General features: G+C 40.6%; 2 protein-coding genes across 2 annotated transcripts; one reads left to right on the top strand and one right to left on the bottom strand. All coding sequences in view use genetic code 11, as the record gives it.

Moving 5' to 3' along the window:
• Positions 1-1,013: 1,013 nt before the first annotated feature.
• Positions 1,014-2,847, top strand: EGR_00693 (hypothetical protein; the record flags this gene model as incomplete). The annotated part of the gene is made up of 8 exons (XM_024489942.1): positions 1,014-1,058; positions 1,657-1,762; positions 1,794-1,868; positions 1,910-1,968; positions 2,012-2,093; positions 2,218-2,386; positions 2,467-2,662; positions 2,731-2,847. The coding sequence occupies 8 exons, from the start codon at positions 1,014-1,016 to the stop codon at positions 2,845-2,847; spliced, it is 849 nt and encodes a 282-aa protein (XP_024355345.1).
• A 288-nt stretch (positions 2,848-3,135) lies between these two features.
• On the bottom strand, positions 3,136-26,665 carry EGR_00692 (Sodium channel protein para; the record flags this gene model as incomplete). The annotated part of the gene is made up of 32 exons (XM_024489941.1): positions 3,136-3,606; positions 3,755-3,963; positions 4,013-4,333; positions 4,452-4,722; positions 5,908-6,015; positions 6,288-6,425; positions 6,519-6,572; positions 6,805-6,980; positions 8,367-8,472; positions 8,552-8,683; positions 9,161-9,222; positions 9,276-9,453; positions 10,044-10,408; positions 11,951-12,078; positions 12,714-12,904; positions 14,798-15,160; positions 15,233-15,350; positions 15,747-16,000; positions 16,077-16,321; positions 16,919-17,004; positions 18,080-18,285; positions 19,570-19,698; positions 20,048-20,212; positions 20,459-20,615; positions 21,180-21,222; positions 21,833-22,108; positions 22,592-22,686; positions 22,906-23,034; positions 23,692-23,825; positions 24,090-24,385; positions 25,485-25,652; positions 26,656-26,665. 32 exons carry the CDS (start codon positions 26,663-26,665, stop codon positions 3,136-3,138), a joined length of 5,784 nt encoding a protein of 1,927 aa, XP_024355344.1.
• Between the last annotated feature and the right edge of the window lie 514 nt (positions 26,666-27,179).

Here is a 27,179-nt window from a genome sequence, read left to right as displayed (position 1 = left end):
ACATTGGCCTCATTTTAATGCAGTACAACGATACTATAGCGTCCCGAGACTTCCTGAAGACGAAAGAAGACACAATAGTAGGGCAGAATATATATATTCAGCGTAGAGAAGGTGTTTGGGATACTAGCATGGCCCAAAGGCCAGCCACCCAGCAAGGCACAAGAAGGTTAATTCAAAGTACAAAAGTGGTGGCTCAGCAATCCCGAGGGATAAACCACCGTCGCATTACATATCCTCCCTCCTCTTTTGAGCATCGTCCCCGGCACTCCCACAGGTTGACCTCCTGCTTCAGCTATTACAACGTAGCCAGTGCTGCAGAGAAACACCCTCGAGCCGACCGTGCCAGTCACCAAATTAGCGTGCAACTCAGGAGATACTTAACCTCAACGTCACTGATCCCTCTTGGCAGCTTAACTAGATCTGGAGTTTCGTCTGGCTTAGGAACCTGATTCAAGAGGGGCAACTGCGCTGGCTATCATGCGTGTCCATACGTGGATGTAGGAACACCGGCCTAAAAGTAGATTTGTGTAAGGAAGGATGGGATTCAAAACAGGTCCATGGGGGACGGTAGGCAAAGTCCGTAACGAAACTTCCAGATGGTTCACGGCTAGTGTCGCTTCAGTTGTTAACAGCTCTTCAGTAAAACACAGGACTGGGATAGATGCCAACTTTAAGCCTTCTATTAGGGGTTATCACCATTCTAACATCCGTAGCATATGTACTTCTTCCTGTCCACTGAGGTTTATCACGTAGAAGTGGAAAACTAGGATACATGTCCTTTATGATCGGGTTTGCTGCCCGCTGCTACGAATGTAGCATCCCGAGACTTTTCTGAAGACAAAAGAAGACACAATACATGCGTAGAATATACATTCTGCACAGAGAAGGTGTTTAAGGTACTAGCAAGTCCCAAAGGCCAGACTACCCAGCGTAATACAAGAAGACAAATGCCAAGGTCCAAAAGTAATGCCTTACCAATGCCGTGAAATTAACCAACATAGTATTACACAGCTATGTATTATTTCTGCTTTCATGGCAATGATTTTGGTTTATTAATAGTATGGTAAACTTAAAAAAAACAGATTTTAGAAGGCAATAATAAGTTTTAAAAAATTTAATTGCAAAACTTATAGTAAATCTTATATTTTGTTACTTGCTAGGAAGGGTTTTCCTGGCGCTTATTGCTTGTTCTACCGACTTGTTTTGATATTGCCTAACGCGCATTTTAACACAAAGAGCCTTGAGTTTTTTGGTGTGTATATGTCACTTGCCATTTCGGTATCTTTAGCCTGTGTCGTTTTTCTGTGGCTCCCCTACCCCCACATTCCTATGTCGATTTTCTGCCTAAAGTCTTAGGATTATTGTGTGGCGTTTTTGGAAATTTAAGCCGCTGAGTTTAACGTTTGTTAAGTCTTGTTTCCAACAATCTCGTTGCACTTGTTAGGCACTAGGATTTGGACTTACACTCGGCGGCTTCACGAAAATTGGAATTTTCGAATTTTTTAGAATAGGATTTTGATGAATATTACGCTGTCTCTGTACCTTAGGGCAGTCCATAGCTCTAATTTGGTAGGAAAATCTCCCATATTTTGCTAACAATTTCGATGCAAGTTGAATTTTTGCGTAATCGGCGTCGTAACGTTATTATCTTTCTAGATGCCGACTTTAACCACCTCGCGAATTGACAAGTTGAATGATATTCTGGTGTCAGCTGCTTCATCAGACGCTATCTCGATGCTTATTCAATCAATCGATGAAAATGGTATTTTTTCAATTTTTACCACCTTATTTAGCAGATTTCACGGTTGAAGATCCTCCTACCACCCACCTACCTGATACAGCAAAGATATTTGAGAGTTTATCACAAAGTTCGTTGTGTGCTCCTTGTCTGTTTTTAACTTTTTTGTAGAACAAAAGCAGGTCGATGAATATACACGCAGAATCGACGACCTTCGCGAAAGGATAAGAGTATTTCATTAGTTTTGTTTTGCATGCATTTCTTATTTTTTAGACTATGCGTCAACGTGTGCTCGAAAAATTAAAAGATGCTGGTTATAACGATGGTGATGTTCCTTTATTCTACGAGGAAGCAAGTGACATTTTTCACCTTTTTTTGTTATTTACGCATCCTTTTTGATCGCGTTGGTCAGTGGTGATTCAAGGACAACTTTTATGCTTTTTGATGCCTGTTGTGTTTTTAGCTCAAAAACCGATTAGATTTCAAAGTCAATCATCTGACAAGCATAATGGTGAAGAAACGCGAATTCTTAGAGGAAGCAATACATCTAAGAGATATTGAGAAAGAAAAACTTGATGTTTCACAGCGGGAAGCAAACACCACAACCAATGTACAGCAATCACCCAGTCCAGAGGCGGATGTTAACACGTAAGCATCGAAGTGGACTGTTTTTTTCTGGCCTTTTGGCAGTCGATCACAACCCTCTGTTTGCTCTTACTTCAACGCAGATTGATTGAAAAGTGGATGAACAGTCGATTAGGTGATCTGTCGCTTCTTGACAATACTCATGTTGTTCTGGACACTTCTGCATCTTCCATTCTTAAGGACAATCCGACAACATCTCCTGCAAGTGGCGGCAGGATTAGGTGTCTCCTCAAGCAGCCTCATAATTGTGAAGCAGCTTTCGGTGTCGATAATTTGCATGTGTGTTATTTTTTTCTATTTCATCTCAACGTCTTTTCGTCCTGATGACGTTTTTTGCTGCTTTTCAGCCCCTTGGTGGATCTATGGAGGCCATGAAAATTGCCCAGGCTGCAACACAGGCTATGACTCCTTCGGTAGCTGTTAACTACGCCATTTGGAAGCAGCTTTCAGAAACAATAAAGTAGCACTTTACTTTTCCTTTTACATTGCTGTCGGATGCGTAATGTTGTATATTGACTAAAATCACGATGCAACCATATTTACCTTTTGTGTAGCACTGGAACCTCAGTGCAATTGGTGAACTTCCAGAACCCTCATCTGCTGCCTCAGCGGTTTAGAATAATTAAATCATCAGTAAATCACACTTGTATTTACCATTCATGGTGCCGATGGGATATGCAACCTCATATAGTGTGAATAAAAAGGGGATATGGGTAAGAGCAAAATGGATGGGAATGGACAGCTAGCTCTTTTCACGAATCTGTTTCCTCAACTCTGACGCAACTCTCCGACGACTTCCGTCTACTGCGCCAGAAGTAGAGAATCTTGTAGGCAGCCATGCGTTCGCGCTGTCGCTCATATGTGTTGCTTATAGGCACAGCTGGTTCCTTTGCCGCCTTGGCTACAAAGTTGATCCTATCAATGGTTCCATCCTGGTTCTGCGAGCTGCCCACTTCAACTTGTTCAACCAGGGTCTCGGGATGTTCCGTGGTGAGACGGCCAAGGAAATTGCGGGTGAGAGCGTCCAGCAGGTCCATACAGAAAATGCGATCTTGAGAACAGATTTGAACAGAGAGGCAGGCTAAGCGGATTCGGTTGGGTCGAGGGATACCCAATGGGGGACCGATGCGTTCAACAAATTCCTCCAGGTGTTGAAGCTCGATGAAGCCGAGTGCGTGGACGTCGTACAGTTCCCAGACTTCATAGAATGCGTCGAACTCGTCCTAATATGGATGGAAAACCGTTAAGTTTGAGTATTAATGAAAAGTTGCGATCTGAGGAGTAAACGGTGGATACCAGAGATGTCTAGGTAAGTATTCGGGCAATGCCTGGTTGTTTTCCTACTAGAGCTTCAATTTGCATGCAACCCACCTGTGTTAGGCCCTGTTGAACGTCCTCAGTAGCCTGACTGAAATTTTCCAAGATGACAGCAATGTACATGTTGATGATGACCATGAAGGAGATTACGAGGTAAGAGACGAGGAATAATGTCGCCCAGAGGAAACTGCCACACGTTCCCTCCTCCTGACTGCAGTAGGCGGGATCTGTGTTGCTCAAGCCCTCGAATACACTACTCCAACCTATTAAGGTGGTTAAAATTTGCCCTAGACACTAATCAAGAACAGTTACCCGCAGAGGTTGATATCTGCAACAGGATGATGAAGGCCTGTGGGAATGTTTCAAAGTTAAATTCTGCATCAATTCCCGCATAGTAGGCTACCTTCCCGAAGAAGGACATGCCAACGATGGAGTAGACAAAAGCAGTGAGAAAGAGGAGAAGAGCCACATTAAAAAGTGCCGGTAGTGACACGATCAGTGCAAAGAGGAGGGTGCGAATCCCACGGGCCGATTTTACCAATCGCAGCACTCGACCCACCCGGAAGAGGCGCACAATTCGAATTGTTGTTGGCGGAACGGGCAGCGTGGTCATCAGGTCCTCCAGTCCCCAACCTAAAGATCCGAATTGAAAAAAAAACTTAGATAAGATCCAAGCGTGACAGAAGAATGCGTTATATGGCTTAAGGGGAAGTGAAGAGCCTTTTTTAGCAACAAAAGAAAGGGAACTTACAAACGAGTGAGAATATAACAATGCAGCAGTCAAAAATATTCCAGGGGTCTTTAAAGTAGTACCAGCGTTGACCGATGAGCTTGAGAATGAATTCGCACGTAAAGATAATGATAAACATCTTATTGACAATCTCCATTGTCTGTTTCATCCACTCTGGCTGGTGATGATGCTCGAAGCACATGATGAGGGTGTTAAGTCCAATCATTCCCAGAATGAAGAGGTCAAAATTGCGGTTGGAGATCACCTTGAAGATCCACTTTGACATCCAGAACTGCAGCGCATAGCAAAACATTCATCCAGTAATGGCAAAATGAAAACAGCGATTAACCGCCCTTCACGCCAAAGTGTTCTGTATGCTCCCGAACGTTTTCTCGACTCCAATGATAGGGGTTGATTTTGTGAAAAAGTGTGGTGTTAGATAACTTATTCAGTCAAAATTGGATGATGGTGTCGTGAAAATTCTTGCATTAATTCTTTGGAGCTCTGCGACAAGCTCCTTTTCCTACTGAATTGCATATCAGTAGAAGCACATAAGTCTTCTCAATTTCACCCAACTCTGTATCTTTCGAAAAAATTGTTTGTATAATGGAATAAAAAACGAGAGTAATTCTTGCAAGTTAGCGAAAAAACATATTTAGACTTTGCTTTCAAGTCATTTGACGTCATAAAGCAGAAGATGGTTTAGCTGATGCCTTGCATCGGCGTAACAACGACAACAGGATTTTGGCGATCTCATGGAGCCAAAGATGCTGCAGATTTCCAGAATTATTTACAAAACTCAAAAACGGGGATCTTTTGTGACTGCAATGTGTGCAACGGGTGGGATTCACAAGGGATCTCAAAAAACTCATCAGTTAAAATTTCTAACTGTGGCAATATCTGATGTACGTTTAATACGAATAAAGTGCGGCAAACGTACCTCAATGGAGAGACAAATTCACTGCAAACCTATACTCCAAAACAGGTTTCGTGATTCTTGGTTTTCATAAAAGAGGAATAAACAAAAATGTGACGTTTGTTGAGTTTTCCACCTCACTCCTTTGTGAAACCCGTTTACTATGCCGTTGGAGGTAACACAAAAACCAAAAAAAATATTATTTGTCTACAAGCTTCATTACAGACAAAACAAGCACTTTCGAAATAAGGGAAGCAGCCAAAGCTGGGCACTTTTTCTCCACAGACACATCAATCTCCGAGATTTCGGTTACCGTCCCGTCCATGACACACGCAGCACTTCCAGCTTCTTCGAGAAGGACTTTGAAGCAGTAATTTCAGCAAAGAAGGCCTTCCATTTTAATGAGCGTTTTGTATTAGCCAAATTAACTTTTAAAAATGCTTCACAGTACGTCAAAATATTTCACCTTTGTGTATCACTCGACGAGCTATCATATCGTTTGAACAATTGCTTAATCCAGTAGTAAGTAGTATAGATCAAATTAAAAAAGTCCAATTTCACCTTTGGCTTTGGAATAGGCTTTTGTGGAGTTCTTCTGACCATCTTTTTCATAGCATGGTAGTACTTTTTCTGATCCTCCGTCATAAACAATTCTAGGGATCCTCCAACCTGAAAAAAGGGTGAAATTTATAAGTGGTTAGATCCCACGGGTTGTCAGTTCTTTGCGAATGATATGCATCAATTACAAGGATATTTCTGCCTATTTACAATTAATGTTAGAAAAAAAGTATCCGTATGGGAGGAATAATAAGGAGGCGTTTTTAGAGCTGTGGCAATGTTATGGACCTTGAAATATCCCCCATTACTACAAACCGTCTCCACTGACACCAGTCAAACAAAGGATTAGTGCAATCTGCGGACAACAAAGCGACTGACTTTACCTTCTTTTTCTGCATATTAAAATTCTGGATAATGACACCAATGAAGAGGTTGAGTGTGAAAAACGATCCTACAATGATGAAGAGGACGAAAAAGAGGTAGTAGGAGGTGGCGTTATTGTACACCGGTTGTTGATCATACTGAAAGTGGTAAAGGCAAAGAATTTGTATTTTCCCCCTTCTAAAAAAGGGAACAAAACAAATGACATGTGAATAGTGTGTTGCAACACTCACATCGGTTATGTCAACGGCGTCGGACATGATCTCAATCCATCCCTTGAATGTGGCCTACAACGGTGGGCAACAAATCCTCACTTATTTGGGAAAGGGAGGGCTTCAAATAGTAGTAAAACCTCTTTTGAAAAAATTTTAAGGGAATTTTTAAAATATGATATAAAAATTTGATACATCCAGGCTGTAAATGACTTGACTATGTTGACGATGATGGGCGAGTTTCATCCCTGTAGGCATTATCGGGGGGTAGGAGGGAGGAGCATGAAAGCGTGGACATGGAACTTACCACTTGCAACAGAGCAAGGAAACCGTTGGGCACATTGTCAAAGTTGATTTTGGAGTTATCCCAACTGACATTTTTGTAGAGCTTCTTGTGAAGTTCACACACCGTGCGATTGGGATACTGATCTGCTGGTAGTCGTTCTCCGGTCGCCTCACTGACACACTTCCTAAATTTCCCACCTACACAAAGAAGCATTCAGTTTTCTGGGGAAATAGGTATCACAGGAATTCACTTCGACTTTCTTCTCCTATTTAATTCACAGAAGGCATTATGCAAGGTTGCGGTCATTTTGTGACTTAGAAATAATCATGAGGCTTCCGCAATAACAGGAACGCCCACTCTCGTTAGAGAAGAGATTTTATGCGGCCTGGATTCCTCTTATTTATAAAAGGTCAGAGTTGTTTGACATCATCTTAATATCACTACACTTTTTTGTGTAATGCTCTGAGAGGTTGTTTTACTCTGCGCCTAAGTCTCCGCAGATTGAACTTCCCCTCGGTGGCATAACCTCCGGGCTATGATAGTAGCTCCCAAGCCCCTCTCTACGTCGGCAATACATATTCTGCTCTCGCGTTATGCCATCTTCCAACTTCGCTGCAGTAATGGCAGGGACAAGTGGACCCGATCCTAAACGACAACTATCCTGATTTCCATCCCTAAATGGTAAATCTTAACATGACAGAAGAAGGACATATGCTGCATCGGTGACGACAGCTAGCAGAAGGGCTGAAAATGACGTCGACTTTTGCCATCTACTCCAGTTCCGTGGTCTGCAAGAATGCTATAAACAACTGAAGCAACGCTAACTGTGAACCAGCAGGAAAAGTTCGTTGCGGAGCTGTCTACGATACCCACATGAAGATGTCAGCTGAATGAATACGTCACACCTCCTCCACCTCTCTACCAGCCGAATTGAACCAAATGGATGCATGACTGGGGAGCACTGAAGTGGGAACAACGCAGCAAGGAGGAATAGGCGCAACAATTTTAAGCCTCGATTTTTATTAAATGGCGATGGGCGTATGAGATGGTTGAGGTGTAAAGCATCATCCCGTCCCCAGTAGTAAGAGAACAGCGCATCTCCCTCCGTTCCCCGACACAGTTCCAAAACAGGACGAAACTCCAGATCCAGTGGAATTACCAAAACACCTTCTGATGTTGAAGTCAAATGTCCCCTCAGTTGTGTGCAAATTCGATGACTGATGCGGCTAATTCGTGGGTACTTTTAAAGCGTCTACTACTTTGATGACCGTGGAGAGCACTGGAGACGACGCCCAAGGGAAGAGAGGGACTATGCAATGCTCTGTGTCTGATCATACAGGCACTTAGATCTCTCCAGATTGTGCTTCTGCTCGGTAGTAGGCCAGCAGACTCGCAGACCTTCTGTATGTCAGTATTATATCTCTAGCCACACTACCAGGACTTCAGGGAAGCCTCGGAGCGGCATATATGCATGTAAGCGATTGGCCGAAAGTGATAAAAGCAGTAAATGAAAGACAATCTAAGCTACGAGAAGAGAAAAAAATTGTAATCATCCTTAATTTAGTCTAATACAAGACCCTTACCGAATAATTGCATTCCCATGATGGAGCATATGAGCCAAAATACAAAACAGACCAAGACAACGTTGCAAATGGAGGGAATTGCTTGTAACAATGCATTCACCACAATCTAAGGTAAATAACAAGTAGCATTAGAGTATTTTAAGGGAGTGGAAGACGAATTTAAAATCTTCCTTGCAAAGACCTACCCGCATTCCCTCCCATCGTGAGAGAGCCCTCAGCGGACGCAGAGCTCGTAGTGTTCGCATCGCCTTGAAGGAATTCATACTCGATTTTCCATCCTCCTTCCCATAGCTCAATATCATACTTGTAACAGCAATCTGTGATATGGACAGTAGAAGAAAAAAAATCCTTACAAATTCTCCATAAGGCAGAGTAGACCTGACATAAGCCCTTCAACCCTCTTTACATCACCAGTAGAGACGGGTAAAGGGCTTCATTTGAACATGAAACTTTTAACTGGCAGCAATCTTTGTATATTACAAGTAGAAAATTTGAAAGCAAAAAACTCTTTTCTCATTTAATCTACGGGCCATGAGGTGGTAAGTAGGCTTGGCGAAACAGTTTAGACTGATTTAAGGGCGCAAAGTAAATCAAATGGGGTTAAAAGGAAAACATCCGGTCAACACAGGATTGCACTTTAAGGTCGCAGTGTAAAAAGCCTCATTTTGAGTCTCCGGAGTAGCTTGGCAAGTGAGATTCTGTAAACCTCAAAGACAATGCCACACTTAAATTCATAAAAGCCGCTTAAAATAGCCTCATATAGCTTTGAAATGCTCACTGGCATGTTATGTTACCCTAAAATACGCCTTGTAGCTTAAAGCATCAAGCCACTTCCTAAATCCCTGTTCTTCTTTATCTTGAAAGTGGAAGAGTGGTAACTTCCACTGCGTTGAAAAGTTAAACCGCTACTTGCCGTGACAATGGTGAAGTCGAGCCAACACCAGGCATCACTGAAAAATTTGCGTAGACCATAGGCAAACCACTTGAGAATGATCTCCATCAGAAAGATGAAGGTGAACAACTTGTCCATATAGTCCAGTGCCATCTTCAGTCGCGGTCTGGAGGGGAGGTTCTTGTCTTCGAGTGCCTAAATTGGAATATTTTAGGTGGGAAAACTGGCACCTCCTCTGGAGTTCAGGAATATACTGATATATCTAATAAACGAGCTTGTCTACAGTCAACAATTCAACCAAAATTTGGGGTTTTGAAATGCTTTAAAGGGCTGATTTATAAAGCCGCTGATGTCCTAAACTGGAAAACGCTGGAAATTAGTCTACAAGGCCGTTTTTGATAGGTGGTGTGATATGAAACCGTCAGGCTTTCGATGGAGAGTTGCGTTTATTTCACAATGTATTTTAGCGAATTTTTCTTCTAGGCTATGATTTCCTTTAAGAACTATTCAAAGCCTTAGAAATTAAAATGGTGTAGGAGGATCGGGCACTTGATTTGACCATGTTCCGGGCATAGCACCATCTTTAACAACTACACAGTAGGTGGTGAAACGCCTTCGGTTCTCGCCCAATGAGATCTTTAGAAAAAAGTCTTTTTTTACTTTGTGAGGCCAAAATGTCGAGTGTCTGTTGTTGTATTAGATTATTTCACAGCCAATCAAATGCTTGACCTTCAAAACAACCAATTATCATTTAGTAGTCTCATAAAACAAATTGAGTGACTTACTAGAGTTCCACTACTGATAATTATCATTATGAAGATAAAGCTTTCAAAATAGCGATTTTCTACAATGTAGTAGCACACTTGTCGCAGGCGTCGCCACACAGATCCCATTTTCGAGTCCAGGCAGCTCTTGAAGAGAGGACCGATCTGATTCCAAATCCACGGTGCACAACAATCCTCCGGATGCTCCCAAAAAGCCATATCCACAGACTCTGCCTCTAGGATCTCCTCTACGTCGTCGGCCTCTTCTGTTTTGCCATCGGTAGCATCAATCTCCTGAATGTCCATTGGAAAACTTGAAGTTTTTCGGTCAGGTGTACCGGGGGAACTGAAAAATGGAGTCGTTGGAGTCGATTCGGGGATTAAAGCTAACACACAAGCATAAGCCATTTTGACGTTTTTTTTGCCATAGGAATCTTGCATACAAATGACAGACTTAAAGAAACAAGTTTCCAGATGTTATTTGATCAGTTTACTCATTTGGGAAAATCGGTTTCCGTCTTTTTTGCTAAGTCGCTAAACGGGCAAGAAAAGACGATTAGAGGTTTATATCCTCGTAAAAACCTTCCAGGGATGAATATTTTTTTTTCAAGTTGGTTCAAGTTAGGAGTCCAAAAAAGGGCAACTCACTCATTCCGTAGAATTTGGACACTTTCTGGTGAATGTCCACAACTTCGTGATTTGAATTTAAGTTCCGGTGCTGAAATTGTTTAACAAAAAATCAGACCAAACAATCGCCTTCACCAAAACAGCATGCTGATGTTTACTTAACATTCAAACTAGACTACTTGTGATATTTTGATTATCTATTTAAGGGCTCGTTATGGTGCCAAGGCAACTTCCGCTAGGCGACATGGTCTCCAGGCTATACCGTTAGTCTCCCAGCCCTTCTGTACGTCCGCAATACATATGTCGCCCTCGTATTATGTCTTCTTTCTCCACCAGGGAAGCTTCAGGTTACAACAGTGGTGGCACAGAAAAGCGAACGCATTACTAAAGGGCATCTACCTAGATTTCTATTGCTGAATGCTAAGCCCTAAGTTGACGGAAGAAGGGCATATGCTGCGGATGGAAGGAGTGGTGAGCGCCTCCATCAGAATGGGTGAAAATGGTGTCTACCGTCGGTAATGTTCTCAATCCTGTGTTCTGCAGGAAATCTATTAAAAACTTAAGCGGAGCTTACCATTAATCACCTGAAATATTTCGTTATGGAGCTGTGTGTATTACCTGTGTAAAGATGTCAATGAAGTGAACACGAGATACCTCCTCCACCTTCTAATAGCTGGATATAATAGGATGGATTTGGGTGGGCATCTCTGAAGTACGAACAAATTAGCGAAGAGGAATAGGCGCGACACCTTATTCCTACAACACTGCTCTAATTCTTATCATTTACCAAATGGCTCTACTTTTAGGCCAATGTTCGTTTGACCAGCAATCGACATACTTGATGGCTAACGCATCTCCCATTACCCCCCTACACAGTGAAAAGGCAGGGAAGAACTTCAAATCCAGTGGAATTGACAAGGAGAATCAGTGATGCTGCGGTCAAATATATCCTTAGTTGCTGGCAATTTCAATGGCTGGGGTGAACGGTTCGTGGATGCTTTTCCTAAGGCATCGACTACGTTGTGGTAGCCGACGCAGGAGGTTGACTGAGGGGAGCACCGGAGATGAAGCTCAAATCAAGGTTCCAAAGGGCCGTGTAATGCTTTGATTGTTTAACCCTCAGTTTGGTTTTGAGGGCAAATAAGGCTCCGCCAATAGACCCCCAACTCCTCCGTACGTCGGCAAACTATGCTCTGCTCTAGTATCATGTCTTCATTTTTATCTTCAAGGAAATCTCAAGGCGCTAAACACACTCCAAAATGATTAAATTAGAAGAAATATCGAATGATAAAATCAAGTACCTGCCAGGGAATCCTGCAGAGTGATAGGATTTTGTAAAACCACATCGATCTCCTCAATATCCTTTGATGCAGCTGATTTCAAGTGGTTTAACTGAGTTCCATACTCGATATGGTTCATATTTTTGGACCTGCGAAAAATTGTAGGATGATATTTTATTTCGCGTTGACAACCCATGATATGAGATCTATGAGATGGGATTAAATTTGCTCGCACCCTACTTGTAAGACCTTAAAGTGCCAAATGCCAGTTTTTATAAGGTTTGAGCAATGATATATTTGACAGTTTTGAGTGGAGCCGGGCTCTAGCTATCAAATGAAACCACATGCTTTTGAACAATTTTTGTGAGACCATAGATGCGTCCAAATCGTTTTGCAGAGTAGGAATATTTTAATCCATCACTAACTATCCCAAACCCTGCGATGTCGTTTAGACGAGAAATTGAATGAGACACTAATGTCCTAAAGGTCAATGAAATTTCGCTGAACAAGAGTTTACAACTGAGCACAGCAAAGGATATTATATGGAAGAAAAATAAATCAAAATAAGGATTTGTTTTGCAAAACTCTATGAAGAGTCTATATTACACTGTGCTTTAGGCAAAAGCATTAAAGCCAGATAGGGTGACAATATATTTGAGGCGAAACTTCAAGTGTTGAGTATGACTTTCTCAAATGGTGAAGGCTCATCCTTCATCATTATAAGGTATTTTCTGTAAAGTCAAGCTTAAATTTCCTCATTCTGTTTGCCATTAACAATACTGACCCACTTCTACAGCAACATCGGCGTCTTCGGGGAGTAAACACTTTCTGAATGTTTAGCTTCATCCAGACGGCGAAACGGTAGATGCGATCAAATGCTGCCTGCAGCTTATTGTGATCGCCTGCCTCCTCCTCCTTTTGAAAGCTCTCAGCACTGAAGGAGCTCAGCAAAAGAGCCAGGAACAAGCTTAGTACCTGGAGAGAGGTTAAAAGTGGTTTACGCAATTTCTGGCCTCTTCTGTAGCATTTGCAAACAACTCTTACTCGCTTATCAGTATGTCAAGAAGGACATTATGCTTCAACCGATTAGACTTAGGTTTCATTGACTAGCTTTAAAAAAGAACTGCATAATTATGGGATGGCGGGAGCATAATCTTTCCTCTTATATTAAAAAATTGCAGCAGAAATGAGTAGTTAAGCAAACCCTTTCAGAAATAACCTAGCTTTCTGGCAAGGGCCAAGTCCTTGAAAAAAGCGAATGCAGTTACGTGGCTACTGTGTTTTTGTCTATGCAGGCACTTCATTCTCTTCAGGTTTCACTTGCGCTCTCTGGCATGGCCATTGGATTATGCTAGTAGCCTGACATCCCTTCCGTGCGTTATTAATAAGGGATCTTGGATACTGCTTTGAATTACCAAGAGTTTGGAGAAGACTCGGGGCTCCACATTTTTGACTGGGTAAATTTCGCTTAGCGCGCTCCTTTTAACAAACAAAATGTATAATGTATAATCTACTTTCAAGGCGAGACAAGTCTGTAAATGCGATTAATCTGAAGGGCATGAACGCATTTCAACAGCGCTGTTGAAATGCATTACTTCAATATATCAAACTAACCGGCTTTGGATATTTTATGGATTCAGAATGTTCACAAAATCGGTGTTTTCACAACATATTTGTCAAATATGTGTGCATTGAAATGATTGTAATGTGTAAAATAATTATTTTGTAATAAGTCGAGAACTCAAACCCAAAAGATTTGGGCTTGATTATGGTTGAAGGTGGTGTTTCTTTTCTGTAGCGTTATCTTCATGGGCATTTTATCTGGCAAGTTCCTAGAAATTTCCTCACAAACTAATGGATTTCATTAAATGGAAGCGAACGACCATATCATTAAGTTAAAAGCCCAATCTCACCATTTACTCAAAATAACGGTTTTTTTGGTAAAATCATCTTTTTGAAAGTGGGAAAGTTATTTAATTCTCTTAGAAATGAGACTTCAAGTGAGATTTTCAGCCAAGCCAAACCTTACCCATGACCAAGAAACAGCATTAGTCTAAAAATGGCATTTATACAAACAGGCTTTTAAAAGTCATTTTTACACATACCTTTAAAAAAGGATAAAAAGTCGTCTATCAAGTAATTCCAATTGTATGCAGTGTTAAAAACCCTAACGTATGCTAACCACTCTTGTTTTAGCGAAATACTATGCTAAGGAGTAACCTCTGAGCTCAGCTGTATTTTTCTACCTCGAAATATGGATGTCTTCATTGTTTTGTGTTACTCTGTAAATAAATCTTCTCCTTTTACCTCGACACTTGATATGGATTCGCCACCAGTATATGTTTATCAAAATAAGGTCTAAGAATATGCGAGTGGAAATAAAATGTACACAAAATATGACTATTTTTAGTTGAATACAATAATACGTATCTTTATAAGCTAAAGACTCTAAAAATAAGGCGGTTTGACTCAAATAGCACCCAAAATATCGTGCCTTTTTTCGTGTGATGCAGTGGAAAACTGATTAACTTGACGCAAAATCACCACTTTTTGACGACTTTCGTAAGATGAACAAAGATAATCGCCAAAATTATGAGGGTCTAAAGTGAAGCGATATGGTTTAATTTTGCTAAAAATGCCATATATTTTGCATTCTTAGCTTCCTTCTCTAAAATAACGGTAATTTTTCATCTGCGGTGTCTTCAGACATATTCGGTTGATGGCACAGAATTAGTACTAGCCTTTATATAGGTGCTATTAGAGTAGAAAGTAAAACCTGAAGAAGTGCAATAAGTGAAAAATGCTTTGCGTTCCGAAATACTTGTTGAGACGGGATAAATGAGTTATGCTAAAAAGGCCCACACGTACCACCAGATTACCAAGGACCATGGTCATGAGGAAGAAGATCGTGCAGCTCCATCCGTTTACCTCAAGACAGTCCCACATAGATTCTATCCACTCGCCACACAAAACACGGAAGACAATCATGAAGGAATGCGTAAAATCGCAGAAATTCCATCGGGGTATTTTTCCGCATCGTTCAGGGAAACGCGTAACATTTGTAAATTGGTGGTAACTCTCTCCGAACAACGACATTCCCAGTACCGCAAAGACGAAAATGGAGATCATTAGGACGGCCGTTAGGTTGCCCAGCGCGTTTAGAGTCATTGCAACAATAGAGAAGAGTAGCTTCATTGTTTGCCACGATTTGGCCAACTTGAAGACTCTCAGCTACATCAGAAGGGAAACCAGTTAAGAGTGTCTACAAAGCGGTTGACCTGCTCTCAAGCATTCATGCTTTACCAATCGAAATGCACGTAGGATCGAGAGGCCACGTATGGTTGTTAACGGAATTTCAACCAGACTGAAGACTACGATTGCAAAGTCAAAGATGTTCCAGGAGTCCGCGAAGTACTCCTTGCTTCCAAGGGTAACCAATTTAAGGAATGCTTCGACAGTGAACGTTGTTGTAAAAAACTAAAATGGTCAAAACGGATACTTGATTGTAAGGTTACACGTCAAGCCTTGTTCAAAATGATTTGAGGTAATGTAAGCCTTCTGTAGTTTGTTTAACTCGGCATTTGATCACGCAGGCACTTAAGTGTACTTCCACGCTGTGGCATGGCCTCCAAACCAACGCAACGGCCTTGCAGGTATTGCAGTTAGAATAAGGAACAAGATGCACTTACAAGCGGGAAACAGAACACAACCTTGGGTTGGTTAACAATTAAGTTGTCAAGGTACTTTACTCTGACGTTTCCATGCACGCGACAAGTGTAGAAAGTACACACTCGAGTGAATTATTTAAAATACACACTAATCCTGAAGACTTGCATAATTAGCTATCCGAAGGACAGCTGCCAGAGTCTCTCCCTTCTCCGGTTGGTCAATAGCCATAAAAAGTGTGTTGAGAACGATACAAATGGTGATGAAGAGTTCCACAAAGGGATCGAGAATGATGTAGCCGATGTAGCGTCGAAAAATATCGTAGCACGGACAACACGTCCATCCACATAATACTGGTTCAATCTGCGTAGTAATGTATTGACATATTCGAGCCGGAAGACTAAGCTGGAAAAGTATAAACAGGATTAATTATAAATAAAAGCAGTTTTAACGCTTAGAGTTGGGTTTATTGCTTACCTACCTCTTTACAACACTCCGGATGTTCAAGCAACTCACGTCGCTGACCAAATAAGCAAGAGCATAGGCATTTTTTCAAATTCTGATGCGACTTATCCGATTTGTTGTGTGAAGGCATGTCTGATTTATCTTTTGCACAACGCTTGAACCTGGAAGAAGAATAGTTGGTGTGGTTTCGATACACACTTTTCTCCTTCAAGGGAAGCGCAAAATGCGGTACATTGAAGGGCAGTCTACCCTGTTCTGGGTCTTTTGGAAGGAAAAACAAACTATATTTGTGAAATCATGACATAAAAGTCAATTAAGCTAAAAAAAACAAATCTAACTTTAATGTAGACCATAACTTTTCTTTATATTTTATGGAAAATGGCATTGCGTCTAAGAAACCATGTATTTTATCCCCGCGAAGTTTTAAGAGTTTATTTTATTTAGCAAATAGAGTGTAGGATTTTCATTTAATAGAGAATTTTAGTCGTATTTCTTTTTGTTTTTTGGGGACGTTTGAAAAAAACATAAGACACAAGCCGGCCACCAGATGCGGGAGGGCGGAATGGCTAAACCATATGGACAGATAAATAAAAACGCTATTGTTCAATGCAGAAAAAAATAAATATATTCTTTGCTTTCGCACAAACCGCAATTAGTAGGAAATAATAAGGAAGAATAAAGTAATGCAGAACAGCGGGTTTTATGGGAAGTTGCCTTTTTATTACTTGATAATAAAATATGACCGGGCGGATTTCGCAGTTATGTATACAATTTATGAAAAATCATTGCCAAAATAACTAGCATAATTAAAACATATTTGATTAGATCAGTGATATACTTAATGACCGATGAACTCACCCATTTCGAGGGCGTTGGGATTGCCGTTGCTAAGGCCATTTGGATTGGTTTGTCTCGATAGACAGGAGGCACCACTCACAGTTGACCTATTTCAAAAGGAAAATAAATAAATGGTATATGAGGTTTGCTATATTACCCAAAATGTCAAGTACTATTTCAAATTACCAAAAAAACCATAGCTATACGTAAAGTACGTAGATTTGTTGGTAATATCTATGAGTTGGTTTATTTAAACTGATGCAAAAGTGTGGTTTAATATGCCTTGTAAAGAAAATTAGTCGCTTTCATCGTGTAAATTTATCTCACGGCTAAGCACTCACGCAACGCAAGCTTAATATGCTGACGTCAATTCAGTAGTATGGAAGGGGGTAACAAATTTTATGCGAAAATTAGTCACACCAAATAGCATTTCGATCTGCTTCAAAAGAAAACAAAATAATGATGCGGATAGCCTACAAAAAACCATAAATTCCAAGCATTATTCCAAATTAGAAAATCATTGCTACCAACAAACCGGAGGACAGTGTTAATCGGTTATATTAAACCGATTTATTCAAGTGATGAAATGATTTGGTTTATCGTAAGTTGTGAAAGAGGATAAATACATCAGAAGAGACTAAATGCCTTTGTCTTGCCGACTAGTCTCGCTGCTAGGTAACCACGAAATGGAAACGCAATGCTGTGACGTCAATTCAGTAGTATAAAATGAGGCAGTCATGGACCAACTACAATTTGTCCCCCGATCTGTTTGAAAGGAGGCTGAACTAATGATATGTACAATCTGGTCTGGTCCATGAATGCCATGCATTATTTAAAATCATCAAATAACCATAACCACTCCTGCACCCAATGGCAACGTTGATAGGTTCCAGGAATTGGGTTTATTCAAGTGATGCAAAGATGGGGTGTAATGTGCCTTACACAACAGGATTGCTATACTGGATGAAACTAGATACCTTTATCGTGTTAGTTTCTCTCACTACTAAGCGACCATATTTTTGCGTGAACACACACGCAAAAATATAAATTCCCTGTTTAAACAACATGGAAGCGGTTCATCCAGCCTCATAACGTGACATTTCTCACTTAAATTTTTATGCGATGATAACATGCGGCTTGAAACCGCAACTTCCCAGTAGAGAAAGTAAATGAAATGCTTACAATTCGGCAGAAACGAGAGAAACGCAATTCTTTTTTGAAAGTGACGTCAGTGAGATGAGCTCCTTGCAATGTGAGACACTTTCCATCGAGAGTTCATCCACAAAGAGAACAGCGTTATCCCAAATCCTTGGTGAATCTCTTTTCCTGTGGTTGAATAAAACATCATCGCTTTTCCACCTTCGTAATAGCGTCAACTGGGCGTAGACCTGCACGTGGAAAAAAAGCTTTAGTTGTAGATTTGTCAAAATTGTACCATGGACCCTGGCTGATTGTCATGTAGAGGCTGCTTCCATTTTTGCTCCCTATTTACTCTTAAACATAAGTTTATTTGAAAATTTATGTCAAAATATAAAACCTGTAGTGTTATTGTGTGGGTTTTTAAGAGATATAAATACTACTCTAACACTCCGATTGTTCATTTAAAGCTGCGTTTCGGTTATGAGGTCCTCAAATCCCCACCTCCGTACTCCCGCAGGACGGCGTGGCCTCTGGGCCATGATGGTAAGCCCTCAGCCCCTCTGTAGGTCGGCAGTGTACATTCTGCCCTGTTGCTGTTTCTTCTTTCGACTTCAACGAAGTCTCCAGGCGCTGCATTGGCGACAGTGGAAAGCGAACCCTATCCTAAAGGATAACCAACTTGATTTGCATTTCTGAATGCATTGCATAAGCCACGGATTGGAGAATCTGTGGCGATTTCTAACGGAATGGTTACAAGTGACTTCAACCTTCGGTAACTGGACTGGTCTCTGGAAAAGTTCCTTACAGCACCGCCTATGGTACCCATATGAAGATACCAAGTAAGCGAAGAAGCGATGCCTGCTCCACCTCTCTATTGGCTGGATAGAGCCCAGACAGACAGGACTGGACAGCACGGAATTGAGAACAAGGTGGAAGGGAGGAATAGACTTGCGATCTTATCCCTATGGAACTGTTTTAAACTCCATTCCATTCCGTGTCAAACAGGACGAAACTTCAAATCCAGTAAAATTGACGCTGGGATCAAATATCTCTTCAGGTACAGGCAGCTTCAAGGACTAGTGGGGATGGTTAGCTGTTATTTTCCTTACAACATCGACTACGTTGTGATGGCCGACATGGAAAGATTGACTAAGAGGAGCACCGAGGACAGCAATTAATGGGAGGGAGGGGTTATGTGGCAATTTAGTTGTTTGTTTTACTCTTCCCTTTATCTGCGCGGACACTGAAGTTTCCACCTTCGTTCTTCCACAGGGTGGCATGACCTCTGGACCGCATAAGTAGTCTCTCAGCTCATCTCTCCTCTTCAGGTGTCGCAAGGCGCTGCAGCTACTTGGCACCTTTTGTTCTATTACGTCCAATGGTTTAAATACAACTTTAAAATATATCACTGTATAAAGTTTTCTTTAAAAAAAGGCATTGAATAACGAAAAGGTGGGTCTACATGTAAGAAAAATCGACTTAAATTTGTGGTTTAAGGGATTTTAAGCAGTTAGCACACCGCATGTACTCACATCAGTTGTGGCGATGGAATGCCGTCGTAGAGCACTGGGAAAGTGAAATCCACAACCATTCACCATAGGCAGGCCTTTCTCCGGTTCACCGCTGTCTTTGGCCTCCTGGTCTCCGTCTTCTGCACACAGCTAGACATTTGGCAAAAGTAAACAGACATGTGTTAATTGTCGAAAATTAAATGAACGAATCGTTAGTTTTGGCGATCTTAAAAACATCTTGCAGACAGTCGCCTGTACCTCCCATAATTTCCAATTGCGAGGGAAAAAAATGATCTTCCGATGACATTAATAACCTTATTTTGAAATATAACTGCAACGACTCTTGCGGAGCCTTAGCCAAATTTTTCTAGCTGTTTAAGGATCCTGCTTTTTAAATGCTCTGACAGGGACTTGGAGACCCGGGGAGGGAATTTTGATGCAGTGACAATGACACTTGCTACAGATTAACAGTCACAGAGTGTGGCATTGAAGGCCTTACTTCAATCGCAGCAGCTAGTTGAGCATCCGACTCCATATCCTGTTTGCAGACCTGTTCGTAGGACATGGAGACAATGGCCAAGATGATATTTAGGAGGTAGAACGAGCCGAGGAAGATGACCATCCCAAAGAAGAAGACGTGTGTCGGACCGTTAGCTCTTAGCACCTCAAGGTGTAAAAGAACAAAGAAAACAGTGAAAATACATTTTACATATTTTTACTGTATAAGTACCTTTGTGACTTAAACGACGTAAGACGTTACCAAAACGACTCCATTTGACGGCTTAAAAGGACAAATTTGAAATCAAAGGATCGTGAATAATCGGATGAAGTTGGAAGGTGACATGACATGACATGGAGCATCGCACCGGCGAAAAGTGGTCATCAAACATAAGCTAATAGACCAAATTACCAGTTGGTAGAGACTTTCCCAGTAATCCTGGGTAATGAGTCGAAAGGAGCAGAGAAGGGCACTTTCAAAGTTGTCAAAGTTGGTGTAGCCGAAGTTTGGATTTCCAGTACGAGTCTGCTTGCAGATAAAATCCATTGGACAGGTGCTGTTGCCATCCCTTGAAAAGTAATACATTCACACTAACTTTTCATGATAAAAGATGTGAAATTGTGCAATTACTTTCGTCCAAGACGTGTGGGGGCAGGGGGGACCAAGCGACTTGAATAAGCAATCTACTTAATTGTGTTTGGAATGTGTGAGGTCACTTGAGGCGGGTCTGAACCTGAGGCCTGTCTCAATTTGGAAGAGTGGGAGGTGAGGCGACTGTTTCACTTGAATCACAACCATTTGGACTTGAGAGCCCTGTCTGGGGGGGGGAGGGGGGAATGCGATGGAGTCACGTAGACTCCAACATCTCTGTCTAGTTGAAGCCAAAATGTAATGTACTGACTCTTATCCTATCTTAATGCCTTGATTGTTTAACTCTTCATTTTGCTTCAGCGGGCGCTTAAATCCCCACAGATTGGCCTTCGGACCAGGCCGATAGCCTCCCAGCCCTTCTATATGTCGGTAGTACATATTCTACTGAAGTGCTATGCCTTCTTTCGACTTGGAACCAACAGCCTTATCAAATTAAAGCGAAGAGACCTTAATTTCGGGGCCAGACATGCAACACTCTTACTCAGTAAGATTTCGACAGACCATGTGTGGAGACATCCAGTTGACTAAACAAAAAGAAAACACATTAGAATGGTTAAAAACAAGATGTTTTTGAAACCCTACATTACATGCTAGATCAGAATGGTTGCGATACCAATTTTCGGTGACGTACACTTCAATCACCAAGCTACGTTTGAAAGCTGTTTGATAAGAAAACATATGCTTACACTTCAAGAAAATGTCTAAAATAATAACATGAGAAAAATCTTGGCCTTCCACTTTTCCTCATTAAGTCAGCTAATCCCCAAATTGGCCACATCAAAAAGTGCTTCGCCAGTGGAGCAAAAAAATTCTTATTAATTTAATCCCAAGTTATTATCTAAATGGAAGTTACAGAAAAAGTTGTAAACTCTTCATTGCAATTTGCAAACCTTTCTGTTCATAGAAATATTCAGTCACTTGCCACCTGGAGTAGTTGGAAAGGGAAAACCAAACTCGGGACACCATGTCATCATTCAACACAATATTCCCCATTGTCGAGTCGTTCATCTTGCTCGTAAAATCTTCCATTCAGAAAAAAAAGAAGAACATTTCGATAAATAATAGATACGTTAATTAGGCAGTAATTACACAATTTTTTTGTACAGGAGAGCAGAAAATGGCTCTGCTGCTTACTTAAAAATGTTCCGTTGAAGATACTCTTAATCTCGGTTGTCAGGTAGGGATCGAAACTCTTGTTGTAGTATACATCAGTGGCAATTTGACTGAGGAGAGCCCCACCCACTGTGGTGTTGAAACCTGGCCATGGGACGACACATTTTCGAAGCAGGGTTCCTCGGTACAACTGCACCCCAATGAGGGCAAATATGGAGAGCATGAAGAGAGTGAGTACGGCAACGTCTCGAAGATGCATTACTGCGTCCATTAGGGCACCGATAATCGTCTTTAGACCTGAATTTCCGTAAAACCTACTTTTTACTACAAACTTCGGATGCACGGTACCGAGTGCGATTTATTTTTAGCAAAAGTTGAATTTTAGATTTAATTATTTAGGGACGGCTTAAATTTCTGTAAACAAGTGCCAAATTTTCACCCAGAAAGCTTTTCAGTCATGCAAATCACTTATTGAATGTTGGTTCATTTTCAACGATACTACTTATGGCCAGACATTAAGTAGTATATGCCCAAAATGTTTCAGCAATTTAAAAGAAGAAATGCGATAAAGCAATTAATTTAGCCGATCATTTAGCTGTATTCCAACTTTAGATCAGCTTGTTGACGAGAAAGATTCAAATATTCAAATATTCAAATATTATTTTTGCAAACGACATCCTGAACCGGAAAGCGTAGCTTTGTCATATGAAATTTAAGAAATGATACTCTCTGGTCTTTTGAATGTCCATGGAAGTATACTAGCTAGGTGAAGCATCATACCAGGCACCGCGGTCACAGTCTTGAGGGCACGCAGAACTCTCAGTGAACGCAGTGCTGAGAGGTTGCCAAGAAACGGGACCACAAACATGAGGTATCTAAGACGCAAAATTAGCCACCATCAGAACAGGACGTCTTTGCGCCCACGCAGAATTATGTAAAAAGGCTTCCGAATGGTACGATGCATGAAAACCACTCAAACCGTTAAAGGAAAAGGTAACAGTGCGATTGTCACACGCCACCCTATTCTATTTGGGTAGCCTAATTTTACATTTATTGTCAGTTAACACTTTGATACTTGAGAGTTGGATACATACGCCAGGGTAATGACGATAAAATCCAACCAATTCCACGCGTCGCGTAGGTAGGCGAATTCGTTCCGAATGAGCCCACAACCAACTACCCGGATAATTGCCTCGCATGTGTAAAAGACCGTAAAGGTAACCCTGAAATAGGCAAACACTTAATCTAGCATTTTATTTATAAATTGTGGCGAGATTCGTTGGAATATCAGTAAGTTAGGGAAACGGTATTATTCGCATAAAATATTTCCCCAAATGCTATGTTTAGACAAACGTTTTGAAAAATGATGAGCTTAGCATATGAGTGACATTTCACTTTGTTGCTAGGGCGACAATAAGAGATCGATCAGGTTTCTTGATTTTTCAGAGAGCGCAAAAAGATTGTTTGTGATTTCTGAAATGAGTTTTAGGATTAAGTAACCATAAGAAAACTTACTCAACTGTTTTGGAAGAATCGTTCATCGCCATGAATACACAATTTGCCAGAATTGCTGACAAAATCAGCATGCTGAACAATGTGTTTTAAGGTATTCACGGTTAAGGAAAATTCATTTGTTTGGTCATCAACACACAAATCTGGAAAAATGTTGAAGAATTTGGGCTTATTAACAAATAACTACAAATGTGGAAAATTGAGAACAAACTGCAGACCCACTAAAATCAAATAAACTCATCATAATTTGTTCTAAATAAGATTAGGGAGATCCTTCATGAGGACAATGGCCTAGGTCAATTTTAAAACCTTCTGGCTAGTCAAGTAAATCTACTGAAGCTCATTAAAACAAGAATGTGTGATTAGACATTTGAAAAGGATATGGATGAACCATGATATATATTGCGACCCGACGAATTGAACTGAAAGGTCCAAATATGAAAAGAGCTGGTGATAGACTGAGTCTGTGAATTGTTCGGTCACTGCTAATCACTACAAAACTCTAAAAAAATGATTAAATAGACTGGAAGCAATGGAGGAGATGCGATTTGATATCATTCTGATTGTAGATGACTAATGAGTAGCTACCAGTAAAAAATACTGACTGGATGAGATTATTGCTTTCTGAACAAATCCAATTAACTGCAAATTAAATCGGGTCAAATTTTGCTTATTCTTATTTTCCTCTGGCTTACTATAAGTCAAAATGGTACAATATAATAAGTCATGCAGTCAAAAGCATCCAATATGATTTAGGTGAGCTTACCCTCTTGTACCGATAGAAGTCGTCCATTTCCTGCAAAGGTTTACCCGTGTATCTTTTTGCACAGAATTTTTTAGCCAACGGTGGAATAAGTTTCTTTCCAGTAGCAAGCATTGGGTTGGCCCGTGATGGCACTTCAGGTAAATCTTTTTCCTCCTCTTCCTCGGAGGTGGAGTCTAGCAAGCCTTCCTCCACGGGATTCAACGCTGGACGAACAAAAGAAGCGCTTTCTGGATCGGATTTGTCACTGTCGTAGTTCGCCTTGTTTTTCCTCCACTCTTTCCTTTTTCGTTTTTGTTCTAGAGAGAAATTCTTGATTTAATAACTGGGTTGCAGACTTCCTTAAGACAAGTTAGTCAAGGTTATTTCGGTAATGATCCGTTGATTGTTACAATCCATATGAAACAATGCTATCATTTTTTAGGATACGTTACAAATTCTAACTCCTTGACAGCAACCTAGAAATCAACATCTAACGCTGTCCTTAGACAGAGCACACAACACTCCGATTGAATTGGGACGGCAAATTTCTATAAATGGCCTGGTGAATTAGTATTATGCTGCCAAAACTTGAAATGACGCTTGTTTTAGGGTATAGTTTAGGAAAGTTTTGCGTAATACTCTCAAATATGCATTCTCAGGGTTGGTGCAACTTCTACATTGGTGAGAGCGCACATCATTTTCAGGACAGAGAATGAAGGTAGTGGAGCAATTAAAACCTAAAGCCCGAGCGTTATCAAAAAATTTGCCTTATATAACTTCCAATTTGTCAAAGAAATGATGCCGTTTATTATTACAGGGTTGGATGCGGTACTCTTAATTCATCATCATCGAAATTAAAAAGGCAACTTCTACTGCCAATTGTTTTCATGCGCCCATTAATCCACCTCCGACGGCCCCGATGTCTGTCGCGACAACACATCAACTTTCAACCTAACTTTGAAGGTTAACCAGCAATATAACAATCTCTTCGGCCCAATACCATTCTGAACTGCTGAAATGTTGTTATACAATCCCTATCTCATTGTTTCGCATGGTCTCATTGTCAGCCGACACAAAACAATTCGGCCGCAATGTAGTTACATAGAGTTGCTATAAATTTAATGCGCAGACATATAAAAACACGAGAAGCTGTAAAAAGCCCTCACTAAGCAAAAATAACCCCCTGAGCAAACCCTTTAGACAGTTTATGCTCATCTTAATTAAATAGAGGACACAAAATTTCTGAGTTTCATTATCTGGTCATTACTACTTAAATCCACTTATTGGCCTCCTCACGTAAATAATTACTAATTGACGGGAGGGACATTTCAATCTTTTTCATGAAATAATTTGAATATTGAATAACGTGAACTCTCCAGTGATATTGGGCTAGATGAATAACTAAAAACAGGAAACCTTTCTGAAGCTCCTTGGCCTTCTGCTCACGTCTTTTCTGTCGCTGGTATCGCTGCAATGACAGTCTCACGGATTCGGGCGTGAGCGGAATGAATTGCGGAAGAACGAATCCTTGAGGTAATGGGTTTGGGCACTCCTCCGTTGGCTGCATATCTATCCCATTAAAATCTAATAAAAATCCAAATAGATGAAAGTGACCATGTGACTTGGGGTTTTGTGCAGGAAGAGTAAAATGAAAGCCCCAACACAAAAATCTTTGCCTCTAATCATTTACTCTTATCTATAGCATTGTGGTTTTTGGAACCTCAAAGAAAATCAACCCTAACAGCCCTGAGATTGTATTCTTCTAATTAAGGTAAGCTGCCTAAGAACTGGAAAATATAATTATCCTCAGAACAAGAACAACCCACACCCATGATTTGATACAACTAAATAGCTTTAACTGACAAATGCCATCTCCCAAATATGCTCAATGGTATTAGTCCAAGGACTGGAAAAAAACTCGTAAATGATTTGTCACTCGCATGAATATCACGAATCCCTTGTCCAAACAAGGCTGTTTTCCTTAAAAATTGAGCATAAAAATGATAAAATCCTTACAATTATTTCATATTTGGTGTCGAACCACTTCATACTTTATCAAGAAAAGAAGGTGGATTGTAGTAAATGCGTAGAAAAGGTAGTGTTTTAGATCGTGACTCGTATTTCTAAAGCCATAATATTAGGCCTAAAAAAGGCGCTATCGATGTCACCAGTAAATTTTAAGAATAATACCAGAAAAAAATAAAAAAATTACAGCTTTGAAACAACCAAATTAATGGGTTTAGTTTTCACTGCTCCAAAAGGAGCACAATAATGCCAAGACCGGCGAACGAAAGCGACATTTGTTCAGAGCCTGGGTTGTGTTGCTCTTTAATTTAGTCAAATCATCAAAAAAGCACAAGAGGAATGAAAAGCCTGTCTTTTTAAATCCCTTAATAGATAAAGGAGCCAATTACTGGTAAGGCATGATACAATTATCACTGAAATGTCAAGTTGGGAGAAGTATGGTGTTATTACCTGCCAAAATTACTAATGTTTGCACTAGAGGTCCTTTATGAATACTTTTTGACACGTGATTTAATGTCAAAAGAGAATAAATTATTAGAGGGTTAGTACTGCCGCTATAAACTTGCATCCATAAGCAAGACCTTCAAAAGACGAACGCTATGTCTCCTGAGGTGAGTACTATTGGATGTATCTTCCCACAAAAGGGATAATTACGCAAAACCTGGGGATGTTTATCGTTCCCATCCAGTACAAATGTATTGAAAACTAAATTACTGAAAAGGCCATACTTTAAGGAATGTATTTTTCCTGAATATATATGCATAGTTTATCAAAACCTGTAGTAAAGTACAGCATTAGCGGTCGTATCAGTATGCAACAACACGGCTGTCTCCTAAACAATTAAAGTCAAATACACAAGTGTCTAAATGCAGGAGGTGCCCGATCAACTGTTGCCTGTTCTGTTAACAAGTTATTCATTTCAGTGCGATAAGATTATATACGCTATTATCGAGGAAAGTATGCATTCCGAAGTCCCCTGCTGGGACCATAAGAGAAAGGTCCAGGATATATCTAGAGCCTAGTTCACAAAGACGTTACAAGGAAAATAATTGGAATGACAGCATTGCTTTGTCTGCAGAATATTGC

The sequence above is a fragment of the Echinococcus granulosus genome, assembly GCF_000524195.1.
Source record: "Echinococcus granulosus chromosome Unknown EG_S00003, whole genome shotgun sequence".
Taxonomy (NCBI): domain Eukaryota; kingdom Metazoa; phylum Platyhelminthes; class Cestoda; order Cyclophyllidea; family Taeniidae; genus Echinococcus; species Echinococcus granulosus.
This window is presented reverse-complemented; position numbering and strand designations above follow the sequence as displayed.